The 19,611-nt window shown below is 35.3% G+C and overlaps 2 protein-coding genes across 3 annotated transcripts; both read right to left on the bottom strand.

Moving 5' to 3' along the window:
• Positions 1-42: 42 nt before the first annotated feature.
• LOC125268632 (e2f-associated phosphoprotein) lies at positions 43-5,430 on the bottom strand. 2 transcript variants are annotated; one of them, XM_048190974.1, is made up of 6 exons: positions 5,235-5,430; positions 4,818-5,002; positions 4,628-4,735; positions 986-1,100; positions 791-916; positions 43-683 (listed from the first exon to the last, which is right to left on the bottom strand). In XM_048190974.1, exons 1-6 carry the CDS (start codon positions 5,303-5,305, stop codon positions 365-367), a joined length of 924 nt encoding a protein of 307 aa, XP_048046931.1. In that variant the 5' UTR covers positions 5,306-5,430; the 3' UTR covers positions 43-364. The 2 variants fall into 2 exon arrangements, with proteins under 2 accessions (XP_048046931.1, XP_048046930.1); XM_048190973.1 differs by having other exon boundaries at positions 4,628-4,741; positions 5,235-5,429.
• A 291-nt stretch (positions 5,431-5,721) lies between these two features.
• On the bottom strand, positions 5,722-19,462 carry snx6 (sorting nexin 6). The gene is made up of 15 exons (XM_048190253.1): positions 19,457-19,462; positions 17,411-17,539; positions 17,225-17,275; positions 15,759-15,863; positions 15,512-15,622; positions 14,150-14,271; positions 13,932-14,055; positions 13,442-13,537; positions 12,408-12,513; positions 11,520-11,595; positions 11,384-11,423; positions 10,111-10,197; positions 9,645-9,804; positions 6,668-6,753; positions 5,722-6,582 (listed from the first exon to the last, which is right to left on the bottom strand). Exons 1-15 carry the CDS (start codon positions 19,460-19,462, stop codon positions 6,529-6,531), a joined length of 1,353 nt encoding a protein of 450 aa, XP_048046210.1. The 3' UTR covers positions 5,722-6,528.
• Positions 19,463-19,611: the final 149 nt, after the last annotated feature.

Here is a 19,611-nt window from a genome sequence, read left to right as displayed (position 1 = left end):
CTTCTTCAGCATTGTAAAAAGATTAAAAACATATTCAAGTCATATGTTTAACTTCTGTTTAATTTGATCCAATTTCATGCCCTCTACTGTGTATAAAAATACAACTTAATAAAAGGGAGGAATAGAACAACTATTACATATTTTATGGAAATATGAAATGTAATTTACATGAAGTGTTTACAATTTACAACATATAAATCAAGTAAAAACCCTATAAATAAAATCATGTCTAACCACATTCTTTACCTGGAAAAAAAATTATATCTTTTTCTATAATCACTTTACAGTAAAGTTGCCTGGTGATGCACTACATCAAACCAAACAAAACCTGTGGTTTGGGATATCCAGTCCAGAAAATGTGGCCTTAGCAGTGACTTGCTAGGGTGTTGAAGAAATGGTACACCTCATCTTTATCATACACAGCCACTTCAGTGGAGCATTCTGTGCACTTGACCGGGTGATAAATCTCTTCTTCATTCATTCCTGCCAAACGTGCATCAGTCAGACCAGCATCTGACTCCATTTCAGCCTCTGCTGATGAGGACGTGGACTCCTGACGGGCTTTCTTCCTGTGCCGCTTCTCCTTTCTCTTATTGGTGGTTTTATAGCGCAGCACTTCCTCTTTGTTGACAGTGCAGTTCATCACAAACATTGCTCTGTATTGTGTCCGATATTTCTCATGCCTGCAGGTTGAAAAGTCTTTTATTGTTTCCTCTGTGATAGTTGTTAAATAATATAAAATAATCTTCACAGATGCTCACAGTGCAATATGAAATGAAAGTGGCCGTACCTCTGACAGTCCAGGCACAGGGTGGTCATGCAGGCGGGACAGTTGAGCACGGCATCACTGCTTGGAAGAGCCTGGGCTTTGTTTTTTCTGTTTGCTGATGGGGGCAACCGTCTCTGATGTCTGTATCTGTATCAAAAATGCAAATAAGCTTTGAACATCACAAACATTTGTCAATTTTTAGCAGGTAAAACTCACGATTTTCTTTTTGCATCCACCCAAGCCTGGTCCCGATCATCCTCATCTGGGTCGTATAACAGCTCGTCATTTGTGAGTATAGAGCGCTGCTTTCTCCTTAGACCCTGAGAGCTGCCTATTACAGGAGACCATATTCCATTTATTAAACCTCTTTGAATAACAAACAGGCTTTATCATTGTTAAACAATAAATCCAAGCAGCATAAATTAAATTTTATATACTTATATTACTTTTAAGCAGTGGTGGGCAGTAACTAGTTACTAATAACTAGTTTTTTGCAGTAACTAGTAGTGTAACTACACTGAACAATATTATAAACGCAACACTTTTTTTTGCCCCCATTTTTCATGAGCTGAACTCAAAGATCTAAGACTTTTTCTATGTACACAAAAGGCCTATTTCTCTCAAATATTGTTCACAAATCTGTCTAAATCTGTGTTAGTGAGCACTTCTCCTTTACCAAGATAATCCATAGTGATGGGGAGTCGACTCCAAAACTCACATCAACAATAAACACATTAATAAGTGTACATTATCGTATGCATTTTTTATGTATTGTATTAATTTTAGTATCTTTAACTCTCGTGTCCAAGCACTTTTAAGACAATGATCATGTGCGTTTAGCGCCATCCGCCGACCATTATAATGAGATGAATTCATTTAAAAATCCCTGCTTTCTCGTTTATTTAATTCGGACATAATATTCGATCACAGATGTTTTTCGTGACATTTCTCTGTGTAAAATTAGGTATCGGCAATTAGCAACATTGATCTACTCATCAAGTCTCTAAATTGAACTAATTTGGAAAGTCTCGCTAAACGCGTGTTTTAATGAGGGGATTTTAAGGCTTCACGTCGGGGAAAAATAAATTAAGTGTGTAAGGACTGCCATCTTGGCTTATTTATGACCCTGTTTTGATGTACAGTAATTGGAGTCAAGGAGTCGATTCCAATCGACTCCTACAGTGGGAGTCGGAGTTGACTCCAAAAAACCTGGAATCGAACACCCCTAATAATCCATTCTCCTCACAGGTGTGGCATATCAAGATGCTGATTGCACAGGTGTGCCTTAGGCTGGCCACAATAAAAGGCCACTCTAAAATGTGCAGTTTTATCACACAGCACAATGCCACAGATGTCGCAAGTTTTGAAGGAGCGTGCAATTGGCTTGCAGAGCTGTTGCCCGTGAATTGAATGTTCATTTCTCTACCATAAGCCGTCTCTAAAGGGGTTTCAGAGAATTTGGCAGTACATCCAACCGGCCTCAACCGCAGACCACGTGTAACCACACCAGCCCCGGACCTCCACATCCAGCATCTTCACCTCCAAGATCATCTGAGACCAGCCACCCGGACAGCTGCTGCAACAATTGGTTTGCATAACCAAAGAATTTCTGCACAAACTGTCAGAAACGGTCTCAGGGAAGCTCATCTGCACGCTCGTCGTCCTCATCGGGGTCTCGACCTGACTGCAGTTAGTCGTCGTAACCGACTTGAGTAAGCAAATGCTCACATTCGATGGCATCTGGCACTTTGGAGAGGTGTTCTCTTCATGGATGAATCCCGGTTTTCACTGTACAGGGCAGATGGCAGACAGCATGTATGGCGTCATGTGGGTGAGCGGTTTGCTGATGTCAACGTTGTGGATCGAGTGGCCCATGGTGGCGGTGGGGTTATGGTATGGGCAGGTGTATGTTATGGACAATGAACACAGGTGTATGTTATGGACAATGAACACAGGTGCATTTTATTGATGGCATTTTGAATGCACAGAGATACCGTGACGAGATCCTGAGGCCCACTGTTGTGCCACTCATCCACGACCATCACCTCATGTTGCAGCATGATAATGCACGGCCCCATGTTGCAAGGATCTGTACACAATTCCTGGAAGATGAAAACATCCCAGTTCTTGCATGGCCAGCATACTCACTGGACATGTCACCCCTTGAGCATGTTTGGGATGCTCTGGATCGGCGTATACGACAGCGTGTTCCAGTTCCTGCCAATATCCAGCAACTTCGCACAGCCATTGAAGAGGAGTGGACCAACATTCCACAGGCCACAATCAACAACCTGATCACCTCTATGCAAAGGAGAGGTGTTGCACTGCGTGAGGCAAATGGTGGTCACACCAGATACTGACTGGTTTTCGGACCCCCCCCAATACAGTAAAACTGCACATTTTAGAGTGGTCTTGTATTGTGGCCAGCCTAAGGCACACCTGTGCAATAATCATGCTGTCTAATCAGCATCTTGATATGCCACACCTGTGAGGAGGATGGATTATCTCGGCAAAGGAGAAGTGCTCACTAACACAGATTTAGACAGATTTGTGAACAATATTTGAGAGAAACAGGCCTTTTGTGTACATAGAAAAAGTCTTAGATCTCTGAGTTCAGCTCATGAAAAATGGGGGCAAAAACAAAAGTGTTGCGTTTTATAATTTTGATCAGTGTAATTACTAATAAGATTTCAGTAATAATATTACAGCTACCATCCATAAAACAGCTTGTTACTTAGTAACTTTTGATGCCTTAACCCCTACTGATTTGACATCCAACAACCCAATAATTCCTAGATTTATTTTCATAATATTTTCACGACTCACACAGGCACATGAAGTCACCAGTGCAGCAGGCAAGCTTGGAATATGGGAAAGCTTACATTCAGTGGATGGAAATATTGCCATTACATTCATTTTGTCAGGAGAAAAGATGATCTGAATACCATTGTGTAAATTGTGGCATTATGTAAGTTGTGTCATTACTTTACTCTGGCATTACATGGCTTGCCCTCCCACATTCCTCTGATCCCGATATAAATTATATTACTATAAATAAAAATCTTTTTGGAAAACAAAACATTTTCTAACAAACTTATATGATTTATTTTGATAAAATACATCATGAAATATAATCGTATATGGGTAACAGAGAAATTATAGTTACAATTAGCTTCAAGCTACGCATTACAATTAATGTGATTAATACAATACTTTTACTTAAAAGTCACTATGAATTACCATTGAGTGTTTGTAGTAACTTCTGACTGTGATTTAATGTGGATTTTGGTCAAATGCTAAGGCAGAAATGTTGTTAGTAACATTTTAGAAGAATTTAATGGGGAAGATACACAATTACTAAAACTTCTTTGGGACATGAAGGAAAAGTTATATAACTAGTAGTGTAACTAATTACTGTTGCCAGGAATAATAAGTAATTATACTACTTTTGAAGGGAGTAACAAGTAATAAATTAAATTTGAGTAATGAGCCCAACACTGCTTTTAAGGCATATAAGTTTTAAAGCATTCCTCTTTTTCAACTGTTTTAAGGAATTAAATAAAACTTTCACAAAACTTGGAGCAACCTTAATAAATCTACATTTGTGTAAAACAATATTACAATTACACATGCATAAATATTTGGGTGAACTAACACTTAAATTGTTCCGAAGTGAACGTCTTTCATTTTAGGTAACAAAGGAAATGAAAAATATCTAGTAACTTTGATAGTGTCCATTTTTGAAAACCTCTGCAATAAAACCTTTTGTAATTAGTGATTTGAAAACTTAATGATTAAGTAATATTAACAATGGTTATTCTTATTGTATAATAGGTGAATAATAATAAAACACATTACCAGCTTTGTCATCTTCATCAGAGTCTGAGTCAAAGTAAATACTGTCATACTCCTGAATCGGTGGTTTGTTTGCTGTGGAAGTGCTGTCACTGGACCCAGATGTTTGACCTACAACTTAAATAAAATTTGAGTTAATTTACTGTGGTAATTGTTGAATTTAATTTACAAAATGCATGCGTGTTTGTGAAACCTTGCGTTGAAGAAGCTGTCCAGCTGTACTCCAGGCTCTTCATGGTGCTGCTGAGCTCTGCCTCCATCTCCTTCTCAAACTCATCTCCACTGGAGGACTCGCTCTCCCCCGTCAGATACTCTCTGATCAGCTTCTTCTTCTGATCCGGGGTCCCGTTGAGAAGAATATCCAGCTCATCCTCAGAACTGAGAAAACAAGTAGAAAACACTGAATTACTGATCTGTCTCTCAATCTCATCTCTGTTAAAAACCATGTTGACAAAATATACGACTCAAAAGGAAATAGCTATTCGATTAAATACCACGTATGCTAATAACAATGTGCTTTACTAACATATAGTATTTTCTTTATATAATCCAATTGAAGTTCACATATGTTTGTTTACATGTGTGCACATAAGAGTTCATTGTTATGTACCTGCTTGCGGCTCTTTCCTCGTCACTTGGCTCTTCAATCTCATATGAATCATAATCATCTTTTCGGTTCATTTTTCCTATTTCGATTAAAACACAACAGAAATAAAACGTGTTTTTGCTTTACTAACACTTCCAACACGGGAAAGCAAGTTATAGACTATTTCCGGGTCACGCTTTTTACCTTCAAAATAAAGCTGTCAAAATAAAAGTCATTAAAAAAATATTGTTAATTAACAATTACCATTATTAGGGCTGTAAGTTGCTGTAAATGTATTTTAATTTAGTAATTTCCACATTTAATAAGTAGTTATAGGCTATTTAAAGTTCTCCCACACCAAGGATTTGTAGGTGGCAACTGGATTGTATTAAAGAAAAACCATTGTATATGATCACAAAATCTGGCTAGTAAGTGAAAACTGCCTTTATTTTTTTTCCACCGTTAATTCAAACCATCAGTTTTTTTCAGTTCACATTAAAAAAAATCTCACTTAAAGTAAACAGCATCATTTATTGTTTTTTTTTTTGTTTTTTTTTCATGGTCATTTTATCATTGTTATCATCAGAGTTTATGTCAGCATTCCTCCATCTGAATAAATGGAAGCTTTGGTCACATATTGTGAATAAGAAAACAACATTCATATACAGTGCAATTAAAAAAAAATCTGGAGAAAAAAAAAATGCATCCATGTATGATTTTTTAACAATATCATATTAATCTACGTTTTAAGGCAAACATACTGAAGCATATTATTTGTTATGAATGAAAAAAGAGGAATAAACTGCTCTGCAGAAAATTAGTCTGATTACAATGATCCATTGCTATACGATGAAAACTTACACATGTACAAGGCTTTGAGTGACCATACACTTTAATTGTAATAACAATCAGCTCAACTTGAACAAGATATCTGAGCAGCATCCACACACAGATCACCAAAACTAACTTTAAAGATTACAACAGGAAAAACAAAAACAAGCGAAACGTAACAGAAAAACAAACTGGACAAAAATTACAGAAACGAGAGTGATGTAGCGAAAAACAATTAACAATTAAAAGTTAAAAATGCGTGATTAAATGAAGTCGTATATCTTGTGCTGTGTGGATCGGTTGATCTTCCACAGTGGACTGCCTCACTTTTAGGGGGGGTTGTGGAGGGAGTATGGTGTCTCTGGTAGTGGTAAGTACAGACGTCTCTTTAGACAAACTGACCCCAGGTATGTTCTCTCCTCCATCTTCCGAATGAAGACGAGACCAAAGCAGGGAAAGCCCTATACAAAGAACCTGGTTCAAGGACCTAAGTGTCCCCTTTCAGGACCCCCAAACAGCTCTGCAGCAATTGTAGATTCCCCTGGAGAGAGATCAGGGCATATCATCAATAAATAATCCATGGATCTGAAATCACTGAAGAGTCACAGTATGAAGTTTATGGAAACCTTGGCATGTTTGAGTTCCAGCTCGGCCAGTTCCACCAAGTTCTTTCTGAATGCTGCTACTCGTCGTGTCTTGAAATCTATCAATTCTAAATGGAAAACAAGCATAGGCCAACAAGCATTAATATTCAGTAAGCAAATAGCCATTTAGCAGACGCTTTTATCCAAAGTAACTTCCCGTAACCTTAATAGAAAATAATAATAGGTGCAATCTTAATAGATGCAATCTTAGGTTAATAGCGGTTTGCTACATGAGAACAATTTAATACTGATGTTATTTTTAAAAACTAATTTCCACAACACCATGTCAAAACAATTTTCTCTGTCCAAAATAAATGTAAAACTTCTGTGTGAAGTAGGGCTGCATGATTTGGGGAAAATATCTGCAAAAAATGCACAAATTTTGTCATTATATATCAACATGACTACAAATTTTGAATATATATATTTTTAAATACTCATTTTTTTTTTTTTTACATTAAACTATTATAATAGTAAATTTTTTAAAAACAATAATAATAATAATAATAATAATAATAATAATAATAAAATAATACTACTACTACTAATAATTGTTACCAATAACAATTATTTATTATTAGTAATATTTTATTATTATTATGTATATTGATATTATTATCTCTACTAAAAACATTAAACAAAATAAAATATTGTAAAGTTTTACAAAAAATACAAAATAAATAGTGTTTCTACGGAAGAGGATTAGGGTCAAGCAATAATAAAAAAAATAAAACCATCTCGAGATTAAAGTTGTTAAATTTCGAGAAAAAACTCATTACATTTTGAGAAAAAAAGTCGAGATAAAATGTTGAGAATAAACTCATTAATGTTGAGAATAAACTCGTTAAATTACGAGAAAAAAACTCGTTAAATTTCGAGAAAAAAGTCGAGATAAAATGTTGAGAATAAAGTCATTAAATTACGAGAAAAAAGTCGTTAAATTACAAGAACAAATTCGTTAAATTATGAGAAAAATGTAGTTAAATTTCGAGAAAATAGTCGAGATAAAATGTTGAGAATAAAGTCAGTAAATTAACGAATTTATTCTTGTAATTTAATGAATTTGTTCTCGTAATTTAACGACTTTTTTCTTGTACTTAATGAGTTTATTCTCGTAATTTAATGAGTTTATCCTCAACATTTTATCTCAACTTTTTTCTCAAAATTTAACAAGTTTTTTTTCTCGTAATTTAATGAGTTTATTCTCAACATTTTATCTTGACCTTTTTCTCGAAATTTAACGATTTTTTTCTCGTAATTTAACAAGTTTATTCTCAACGAGTTTTTTTAATCTCGAGATGATTTTATTTTTTTATTATTGCTTGGCCCTAATCCTCTTCCGTATATTTCAGAAAAGTAATAATAATCATTTTTTTTTACAATACACTTTAAAAAGTTATAAAAAAGTTTTAAAGTTTTTATTTTGGTGGAAAACAGCAGGGACCTCTTAAATTCAGCATGAAATAAAATTCAACCTAAATGGATATTATAGGTCTTGTTATGAATGCATGGATGAATTGTTTAATTAAAACAATTAATTCCACTTTTGAGTGAAACATCCACAATTCAAAATCCAATCAACAACCGATGCATACAACCAAGTCTCCGCCCTACATTTTTTCTTTCTTAATAACAACCTGTTTCACTCAGATGAATGCCACAGTACAAAAGAAAATATCTGTTGTTACTTTCAGTTTATCACAACTTTAAATATTCTCTTTTGTTGAAAACAGCCACCTTATAAGCACTCTGAGACTCTGAAAACACCAGATCATGAGCAGCACCTGTGTAAATGAACAGATGCACGCTACCGTCCACCTACTAACCTGGATTGTATCCCAAAAAAAACAAAAACAAAAACAAACAAAACAAAAAACATAAAAACACAGCTGCCCAACACACTGCAGAATTACATGTGCACTTCAACTCTCCTGTTTCCACCAAAACTGTTTGTCGGGAGCTTCACAGAGTCAATGTCCGTGGTCAGGCTGCTATAGCCACACCTTTGGTAACGTGCCAATGCCAAATGTCGGTTTCATTGGTGCAAACAGTGCAAATCTTGGGCTGTGGACAATCTGAAACATGTATTGTTCTCTGATGAGTCCACCTTCACTTCCCCTCATCTGTGTGAGTTACAGTGTGGAGGAACCCCAAAGAGTCTTAACACCCGGGACTGTTGCTGCCCAGAGTGAAGCGCAGGGGTGGATCAGTGATGGTTTGGGCTGCAATATCATGGCATTCCCTACTGCACTTGATGGACATGTTACAGCTAAGGACTACCAAACCATTCTGGAGGACCATGTGCTGCACCTAATGGTTCAAACATTGTACCCTGAAGAGGGTCATGCCATGTTTTGAGCATGATAATGCACCAATACACACAGCAAGACTTGTGACAGATATTTTTGAGCCACTTTGGGGCATTTTGGAAGAGCAAGTCAGAAAAAGTTTTCCTCCACCAGCATCACATAGTGACCTGACTACTGTTCTGGAAGAGGAATGTCTCAAAATCCCGCTGGCCACTGTGCAGGACTTGTATCTGTCATTCCCAAGATGAATTGATGCAGTATTGGCCACAAAAGGAGGCCCTACACCATATTAACAAATTATTGTGGTCTAAAACTAGGTGTTTCAGTTTCATTGTCTAACTAACCCCTGTATATTTAATATACAGAGTGTAGCCTTTGCAATTTGATAATAGAACTACTCCAAATTTTGAACTGATTTATATTATTCATGCAGCCCTAATGTGAACTGACACAATCAGAACAAGTGATCTTTAAAATGTGCAGATCTGTGAAGCCGGGTTTTGGATCTATGGTTTATGCCTATGTGGGTTTACAAGGAAGAGATGATTTTATTATGCTGCAGCTGGTTAGGCAACGGTGTAAAACCATCAAGTAGTTTTGTGCTGAAGTCAATGTTTGAATGATATATATATTGAATGAGATTATAGTACCTTGTTTTGCAGATTCAGAGATTTTCTCAAACTTCTGACAGCACACTTGCTGTGTGGTTTCTGCTTGGAGGACGTCCTTGTTCTTAGCTCTGGCTTTGTCCAGAGCTTTATTTGCATTCTCATAATCAACTAATGCCCTTCCTCGTCTGTACAGGAGGTCCTGTTGAGGATAATGCTGTTTACATCTAAAGAAACTCATATAATCTAAAAGCATTTTAAATGGTTTCATCAAGCAACAACTAAGAATAGCAGAAGATCAATCCTGAGCAACAATCAATTCTGTATAAAACTTAATCTTATGGTCCAATAGGTTAACTGTTTTGCCTAAAATTAATAGTCAAAATCACAATTGTAGCTCAATTACATTGTATCCCAGGGCTTGGCTAGGTTAACAAATCACTCACTAATGTAGGAACGACCTCTAATGAGCAGCTGTCAGTTCAACATGCTGACCACATGTCTCTACCTTAGCAGCTTGCGACTCTCTGAGGTAGTACTTCAACAAGTCGGCAAGTTTCAAATCCTCATCGGCCGCTACGCGCGCTTCAATTTTCTGCACAGGAAACAGAGTTTGAAAACAAGTGAGAAGAAGTGTGTGACTTTACAGTCCCTAAAACTGCTGAGGTTAGAAACACACCAAATGACCAAATTAACTTTTCTTTACCTCAAACTGAAAGACAGTCACAAAATATATTTAAAAAAAGACCCTTTTTTTTTTTTTGCAATCTGCTTATATATTCCATTATTGATTTTATTGTGAACAATTAAAGTACCCCTATTATGCTTTTCGAATATTTCCTTTAATGTGGTCAGTGTGTAAAATAGCTGTTTGTGAATGTAAAAGGTCTGCGAAATTTTAAAGATCAAAGTGCACGACAAATGAAGTTATTGTCTCCTAAAAGAAAGAATCGATTCTCAACTGCTGAAACGAGTCGTCAGCAATCCCAGTCTCACTTCCTGTAAAATACCTACATAACAATGTAACAAATTAGCATAATGCCAGCATAGGGTCTTCATTGGCTGCCCGCGAACGTCTACTTTGACCTGCCCCTAAAACACTAGGTGTAGCTGAGGACTGGAAGAGTTTGATTCGTATCATCGACATGTCGAGAAGACGCCGTTTTCAGTGTTGCAAATCCAGTTTGCATGCATTTCAAATGGACGAGGATCAAATGGATTTCATTACTGTTCGTATCACTGTGTATGGAAGTGCTGAGGAAGCTTCTGGAGCTGAAATTCAGATATGGTAATGGGAGTTTCATTTTCGAAAGGCACTGTAAGCGGTAGACCAATCAGAGCAGAGCAGAGAGGCTTTTTTTTCTTTTGTAAGAACTCAATATCACAAATTTACTTACATTTGATTAGTGCCCTAGTAATAGTGCAGAATATTAAATATTTTGGTGACACTTTACAATAAGGTCTCATTTATTAACATTAGTTAAGTACAGTGTCATTATTGTTAAGTAAAACTGAAACAATGAAAAATCATTTTCTGTTGTAGCTGAAGTAAAATAAAATATTGAATGAAAAATGTAAACAATTATAAAGGTTTATTGCTCATTGATCAATGTATTATTATATTGTGAGGTGTTAACAACATTTCTTATTCATTGTTTTAAATATTGTATGATTAAAACAATATATATTTCCAGGATTAAAGGAGGGCGTAAACTATGGCACCACTGTACTTTAAAAATGCATCTATATTCAAATTATGTTATAAAACTGGAAATGCTTACCCGTGTTTTCTCAAAAAGCTCAGATACTTTCAGGAAAAATCTGTTTAGAAGTGACCAAAACAAAAAGCAAGTCAAAAAAGATTCTATAACATTTAATTGTGGTTTGTGGATCTACATGGGGAAATCGATGTCGTACTTGCACAGATCTGTGGAGTCTTGGGTTCCTAAGGTGTACAGCGTGGAGGCGATTCTGTTGATATCATCCGCCGCACCTGAAACGCATGTCCAGTTAGATCTCTAGATGAGGCAATGCTGTTAGTGTTTCACACATTCATTGACTCAGTGGTGCAGCACTTAACACTGTTTCGCAGCATTCTGCTTTACCAGATCATATTTCAATGTTGTGCCAACAAGACTCACGGCACACAAGGAAATCCAAAACATTTGGCTCAGAATTGGAAAGACACATGACACAAGAAATGATAAGAAAAACAGATTTCACGATAAATTTGTATTAATAGAAGGTGATGCATTCAAATCTCTAAAACAAAAGCTTTGTTTAAACATTAATCTGATCATTTGACAGAACTTTTCCTCAGGGAGAATTACTTGTCAGGTGACTCAAATGGCCTTTTAACACTAACATTTGCTGGCTTCCTGACAAATGACATGTTTTCTCACTAAGCAGCACTAAGTACCGGCTTCAAATTCCTGTTAATGCTACATAACAGAGAAGACCAACCTTTTCAGTGTCCATAGCTGCAGGCAAATTAATGTTGGACACAAACAGAACTAAACATTTTAAAATAAGGAAACGTCTATATCCACACATGATATGGGTGAATGAATAGTTCATAGATTTGACACTGAATGACAGTTTCTGGTTTTGACAGTTTCAAAAACTTTAAGGGATACAAGCACTAAAACAAATTTTTGAGCATACATCTGAAATGCTATTGGCAAAAGTATCGGTTGGCATTTATCTCTATAACACACACTTCCTGTGACTGGAGAACTTTGACCTTGCTGTATCCTTGACAATACACAGTGCATCTATAAATGTGTGATGAAAAGAGAAACGTACTTTTGTGAGACCTGATCATTCGATCAGATTTGGCAGACGCGTCTTTGACACGGTTGTGGTACTCTAATAGGAATGTCTTCTCGTGTTCAAAGAAATCATCAACGTCCTGTGATAAAATAGAAATAAATATACAATTTAATAAAATGCAAAAAAACTAATAAATTATAAGTTTTGTGAGATTCTTCTTACTTAAAACATACACTACCATTTAAACGCAAGTAAGTACGATTATTTTTAGCAGAGATGAATACTTTTATTCAGTGACAGTAAAGGTATTTATAATGTTACAAAAGATTTCTATTTCAAATAAATGCTATTCTTTTGAACTTTCTGTTCATCAAAGAATACTGGAAAAATGCATAACTGTTTCTAAAAAGCAAAACCAGTTTTTAAAGCTCATAATATGAAATGTTTCTTAAGCAGAAAATCGGCATATTAGGATTATGTCTGAAGGATCATGTGACACTGAAGACTGGAGTAATGATGCTAAAATATTAATATTTGCCATCACAAGAATAAATTACATTTTAAAATATCCAAAATTAGAAAATAGGATCTTTTTAAAACAATGTTTACTTACAAACATCTGAAGTCTACATGCTGTTTACATGTATTATTTACTTATAATTATTATCTTTTTAATAATAAACTTAAGTAAGTTTCATTTGAATAGTCAAATAAAATAGTTCTAATAGTTTTTGCTACATGGTACCGACATTGGTACTACGAACAATGAAATTTTACTGGTTTTGGTACAAACTACTGGAATTTTGGTATTGCAACAACTCTATTTTTGACTATATTTTTCAAGAAGGTTTTGGCCATCATGCATTCCACTACTAGTGAAGCATTCACCAGAGAGTCATAAATCATCATTCAACCCACAGTTGAACACAAAGAAGCATGAGCCTGAGTAAATAATTTCTGAGAAAGGTGGTTGTCGTCGTGGCCTCCCTCTCCTCCCCCTAATTTCTAAAGCAGAGTCACATAAAACAGTCACATGACATGAGAAGAAAGCCACTGACTGAACTGACCTTCACTCCTGCCACAAGAACCCCATCTGCAGACTTCACCACGTTTTTGAAGAAATCCTCCAGCCTTTCCTTCTTGTTTTTCCCTCGTACACTCAGCTGTAATTTCAAGTGGCAAATCCAATGACAAATGAACAAAAATATGTTTTGCCTACTGAGAATGAAACTTGCATTTCTATAAAGTTTTTGTTTTGCTTACAAAACTGCTTTGCACAACTTCAACTGAAGCCGTTTTGCACTTGCGCATTTGTTATGAATAATCTGATCTTTTGGTTTGTATGCATCAAGTTTCAAATGAAAAGAGAAAAATAAAAGAGATTAAGTAACATTTAACTTAAAACTTAAAACTTTAACTTAAAAAAACGTTTCACAACAGTAGTCAATAATAAAAGTAGTTAAAAAAAAAATATTAATTCCAATAACTTTTTTAAACAATTTTCCAAACATTTTAGGAAAATAATGTCAGTGTTAAAAAAAAAAATGTCACACTTACGTCTTGGTTGTACTCTAAGAAAACATGAAAGTTCAAGTCTTTGCGCAGGACGGGATGGGCAGCGACACGGCACAGAAAGACCTCGTGCATTGCCACGGTCTTCTTGAAGATGGCCAGATATTCACTGCAACAAATTTTCATATTATTATTATTATTATTTATGAAGTCGTGCAACAAACAACACGGTAACAATCGGATATGAAGACAAATCAACTCACGCCTCCAGTTCCTGTTTCATCTTAGTGAACTCCTCCTTGGTCATAGATCCTTCACCTTCACCCAGCTTCTGAAGTTTCTCCCGTGACGCATCGAAATCCGGTCTCGGAGGAGCAGGCGGAATCTACATGGAAAGTCCTTCCGTTAGCTATTCAAGTGGCATTATGATTCCCAAAACGGTTTCGGCGTTGGTAATGAAACTCTGGGATTCGTAATATCATCAGTCACTGAATGAAAAACGCAATTGCTCACACTGCTGTGCCTAATGCAAAATGCTATAAATAATTCAGGCCAGCTTTGATGATATTGTAAATGGCAGACGGAGCAATGGCTCGTTCTTTGTGGAGTATTAATCTGAGTATCCCAGAAGAAACTTCATTAAATCAGATAGAAATGACAGACCTATTTGTACTTAAAATAATGCAGAAAATAAGCCAATGAAAATACATAATAGGATGGCAGGTCCTGTCCATTTCTAATGACTGGATTTGTCATTGAATAACATACACTACCATTCAAAAGTCTGAGGTCAGTAAGATTTTTTAAAGCATAATCTCATATTCTCACCAGGGCAGCATTTACATATTTTTTTTTCCCACAGTAATATTACAGTTATTTAAAAATGTTTTAATATGTAATTTGTTTCTGTGTTGCGAAGCTAAATTTTCTGCATCATTACTCTTCAGTGTCACATGATCCTTCAGAAATCATTTTATATGATGATTTGCTGCTCAAAAAATATATCTTATTATTATCAGTGTTGAAAATAGTTATGAAACCACTTCTTTTTCATGACTGACAAAAAGTTGAAAAGAACAGTTTTTAATTTAAATAAAAAAATATGTTGTAATATTATAATTGATCAATTTTAATGTGTCCTCACTGAATAAAAGTATTAATTTCTTTAAAAAAAATAAAATAATAAATCTTAATGACCAGAAACTTTTGAACGGTACACATAATACAACCTGGAAAAATAGTAAAGCACATCACACGTCCCCCAAAATATCTTACTCTTTCACTGTAACAATAGCTTCAAACAATATCCACAAAGGAAACTGTATCAAAGATCATATCCCTTTTTTCTTGCACCTGAACTACAGCAAAATGACATGGGTCATGTGACAACAGATCTTTTTATGTACACCAGGGCTATAAAAGGACAAGCAATGATTTCAGGCTTGGCAAGAGCTGATGGAACGTTTGCTCTCAAACACAAATAATGAAGTAGTGTTTAAAAGCGAGTATGAACCAGACAGTTCAAACAAGCGTCCAGTGGAAAGCAAATGAAAGAATTACAGGCCTGTGATTGCATCACTAATCAAGCATATATTATAATATGCAAAACACTCGACGGTACTTACAATATAACCTGCGTATTCTTCGTTTTCCACGAACGAGTCGTGGAGCCAGATAAATTCTTCATGCTGTCTGACCACAGAAAATTCATTCTGCTTGAAATTAGGTAGAGTGCTCTGGAAAAAATAAATAAATAATCATTTAATGAATGAATGCAGTAAACGGCATGCGCATAAGGTCAAGCAGATTTTGAAGGCAGGGCTGAAATCACAAACACAATCCTGGGAGTTTTTATTCATTGATGTTGTGTACCTTGGTGTGGACGGTGAACTTGACCTTGTCTCTCTCACTCAGAGCGTCTGAGATGTCCACCTGTAGTGTGGCATCAGTTTGAAGATCCACATTCACTGCCCTGGGCTATTAAAATTATTCAACAATAAATACAGTGCAGTTATTATAATATAAAAGAGGTTCATATTAATCAATGAGGATCACAGGAGATGGAAACTACTACAATCATACTTTATCCGTTTTTTAATATTACACAAAAACTATTAAGTTCAATCTAATTACAAAACATTTACAATACATATTGTTGCATTTAGGTAGAAGAATGACATGTCAAGCAGTGACAGCAGTGCCATGCTCAATCCAAAACAACATTTATCCACAAGAAACCTAGAATATTCGTAATATTCATAGTTAACAATGAAGAAAAACCTCAAAGGAATTGTAGCCAGTTACAGCTTCTAAAATATATGCTTTCGCTTATACAAATAAATACATTAACTATTCATATTCGTCAACAACTATAATTGTTAAACCTCAAACAAAATTAAAAGAAAGTTATTCCTTTGACAGTAAAACTATAATATTATATTTAATATTTAATTGGATCTCTTCTGCAGTTACAATATCTGTAATAAATATAGTATTTTGGCAGAAACAATGGTTATTATGTTTGTGAATTCACAAATAGTAACGCTATTTTAATTCATATTTGCTATTTTAATACTGATTATTATGCAACCCACAGGGTTGTTTTCTACAGCCATATTCTCCACAAAACTGACAATGGTTTCATGACATATACCATGATAGTACCAGGGTGTTTACAGAAATACCTTTAGTACTATGCACAGTAGCACGGTATATATATCAAAGTACCATGGTACTGCTACAGTACAGTATTTTTTGCAAGGAATATCTAAATAAAGGAATCATCCAAACGGTTACATTGCAGAATAACATTGTAACACTTGACGTTACATTATAGAGCAACATTGTTCAATTTAACGTTACATTATTAAGTAATAAATCAATTTTATACACATAAGAATGTCACATTACTTGAATAAAGTAACCGTTTTTGCAAAGTAATATTCACCAGAGAATCTGCACAAAAGCAAAGGTATAAAGAGTAACGTTACCTGCAGCTCGATGTCTGAGACTGACACACTGACCGCTTATTCCTCAACTTCAACAGGCTTATTTAACCAGCTAGATTAGTTTATGGTTAATGGCATGATGTGGTTTGTGGCTTCTTGTCCTAGTTTCTGGCATTGCCATCCGACTAGAGAGTCATTGTGCATACATGGGTTTGTGTGTGTGAGGTTTGTCAGGAGGAAGTGAACGGACGGACTCAAATAGGACACACACATACTGGGCCACAGTGACACCAGCAGTAATACACACGCCCTTTACACGACTACAAACACACACAACAAACAGCGGGAGAACAGAGAGAGAATAGAAAACAGAAAAGGAAAAAAACTTACTCCTCTGTCCTCTTCCGAGAGGAAATCGGGACCATCGTCCAGCCCTTCTTGCTGTGGAGAAACACAGACATATCAGAACGGACGATCGGAATACAAAGGCGACCGATGCTCGTTATTACTCGATGCATCGGAGAATTGTAGGTGTAAATGATGAAGGTGGAGGGAGTAAGAGAGAAAAGCACCCACCATCATGGCTGCTGCGGGTGGAGTATGAATGTGGCGGAGTGTGCGTGACGTCAGTGGGGCAGGAGATCTGAGAGGAGGAGCCTTCAAGTGTTCAAGTGCAAACAAACTGAGCAAGCTTTTGACTTTTAGCTTTTTTATTGATTTGTTTTGTATGTACTCTACTTTTTTGTTCTCATTTTACTAGACATTATTATTATTGTTGTTAATAATAATAATAATAATTATTATTATTTATTGTTTTTATTAATAATAGTAAATTAATTATAATAATATATTATAGGTTCGGCTTTACCCTTAATTTATCTTATTAAATATGTTTATTTGTATCTATATATACATATAGGCAAAATATATTCCTTGTAAATCACTTTGTAAACACTGTTTTTATTATATGAATAAAAAACGTTAAAGGTACAATATGTAATATTTTCTGTTGCTAGAGGCCTATTCAAAACAAAGGCGTAGCTTGATGACGCCAAGTTTGAGAGCGAAATCTTGGGACATGTGTTCTTCACCTCAACGACCGGTGGAAAAAAAATGGGATAGGACTCAGGAAGAAATCATGTTCATGGATGCGATTATTAACGTTACTGTAGTATGAAGCAGAGCAGGAGCGAGTGTTGTGGGAGCTGAACGAGGCCGCTGGAGCTATTGAGCAACACACGCCTCACGAGCAACAGAACTTTTATTATGCCACAGTCGCCGGCGCTGCTTCCGCTTTTCCGGTCATGAGTATGAGGTAACACAGCTCTGTTTATTATATTAGATACATTTGAGTGTGTTGAAAATGATAACTGTGCGTTTGCTCGGCGGCTGCTGTGAGACACTGTTGCACACTGCAGTAAACTAGATCGATTTTAGAATATCATATTAAATATTGGATGTCTTGTGTTGATAAATGGCATGCAATTCATTTTAAAACGTATTGTATGATTGAGAAAATGCTGTATTACTGTTACTAAAAATAAAGTTGCATCTGATTATGCTATGTTAGCTACTTGACAAAATAGTGTTTTTCTCTGAGGCATGGTAAAGCATGGTACTCGCAAAAAATCAAGAAAATTAGATTTAAACAATAAGATTAAACATGTTTAGCTATATAACAATAATTCGTTTTCTGTCTATAAATATGTCAAAACCGTTGTTCCCTTGTCTATTAAAACATGTAAATATTAAAGCGTCTTTGGTTTTAAATAAATTATATTTAATAATAAATTATTATTATTTAAGTGCATAAGAAGAATATTATATGGGTCAGTGATGTGACAGGTAATTTTTTTGGCCAAAGGCCTTAATAATAATAAAAAACAAAGATATGACATCCAAAATATGTAAGGTAGTACAACTAGATCTCTTTTATTGAATCCAAAAGGTTTTAATTATATTTTTCTACATATAAAGGTATTTTAAAGATTTTGAAGTGTCAAATGGTCATTCGGTTTAACCATCCAAAGGCCAATACCGCCATTTCATTTGTGATTAAAATATCTTAAAATGTAATAAATATATATATATATATATATTATTCTGGCATGATTTTATAACATCATATATCATCAACATAGTGCAAAATGGTATTAAAGTTATGTTTAGAAGTCGAAGTTGCTTTGCTATGAGAAAGAATATCCGGAAAAATGAATTTCATTAATGTCATTTGGAGTAACCAATATAAAGGGACCATTTTGGATCAAGTGATCCGGTCAATATGGACCACATGGTCATGAAGCAAAGTAACTAACTCTCTTTTTTATCTATTTGAAAAATTCATGTTTCCACTGTCTTGCTCATACGCATGTCCCGAAGGTCATTCGGTACAACCGCTATAAAGCACGGAAAATGTTGTAATATTTTGAAAACTTGTACTAAATATAAAATGTTTGATTGTCCTTTTGCTAGCCAGCTAGATATCAGCCTGTTTGAAAATATCGTCATTCGGTATAACCAAAAGTGTAATTCGGTAAAACCCAAATTTTGGTTAAACCGAATTATTTTTTTGGTGACAAATCTCACTGTAAACACTTCATAAAATTTCCAAATTAATTATACCTCCATTATGTTTTTTACACTTTAAAAAAAAATCTTATTCTTCAATGACCCATAAACACATTTCATTACAGTTATACGAATGAAATATTCTAAATAAATATAATCTGCACAGAATAGGGGTCACTTCAACAATTCTGACTGATTTATTACACGAT

This window comes from Megalobrama amblycephala, linkage group LG5, assembly GCF_018812025.1.
Source record: "Megalobrama amblycephala isolate DHTTF-2021 linkage group LG5, ASM1881202v1, whole genome shotgun sequence".
Lineage (NCBI taxonomy): Eukaryota > Metazoa > Chordata > Actinopteri > Cypriniformes > Xenocyprididae > Megalobrama > Megalobrama amblycephala.
The sequence above is the reverse complement of the archived record's forward strand: the minus strand, read 5'-3'. Positions and strand labels throughout refer to the sequence as shown.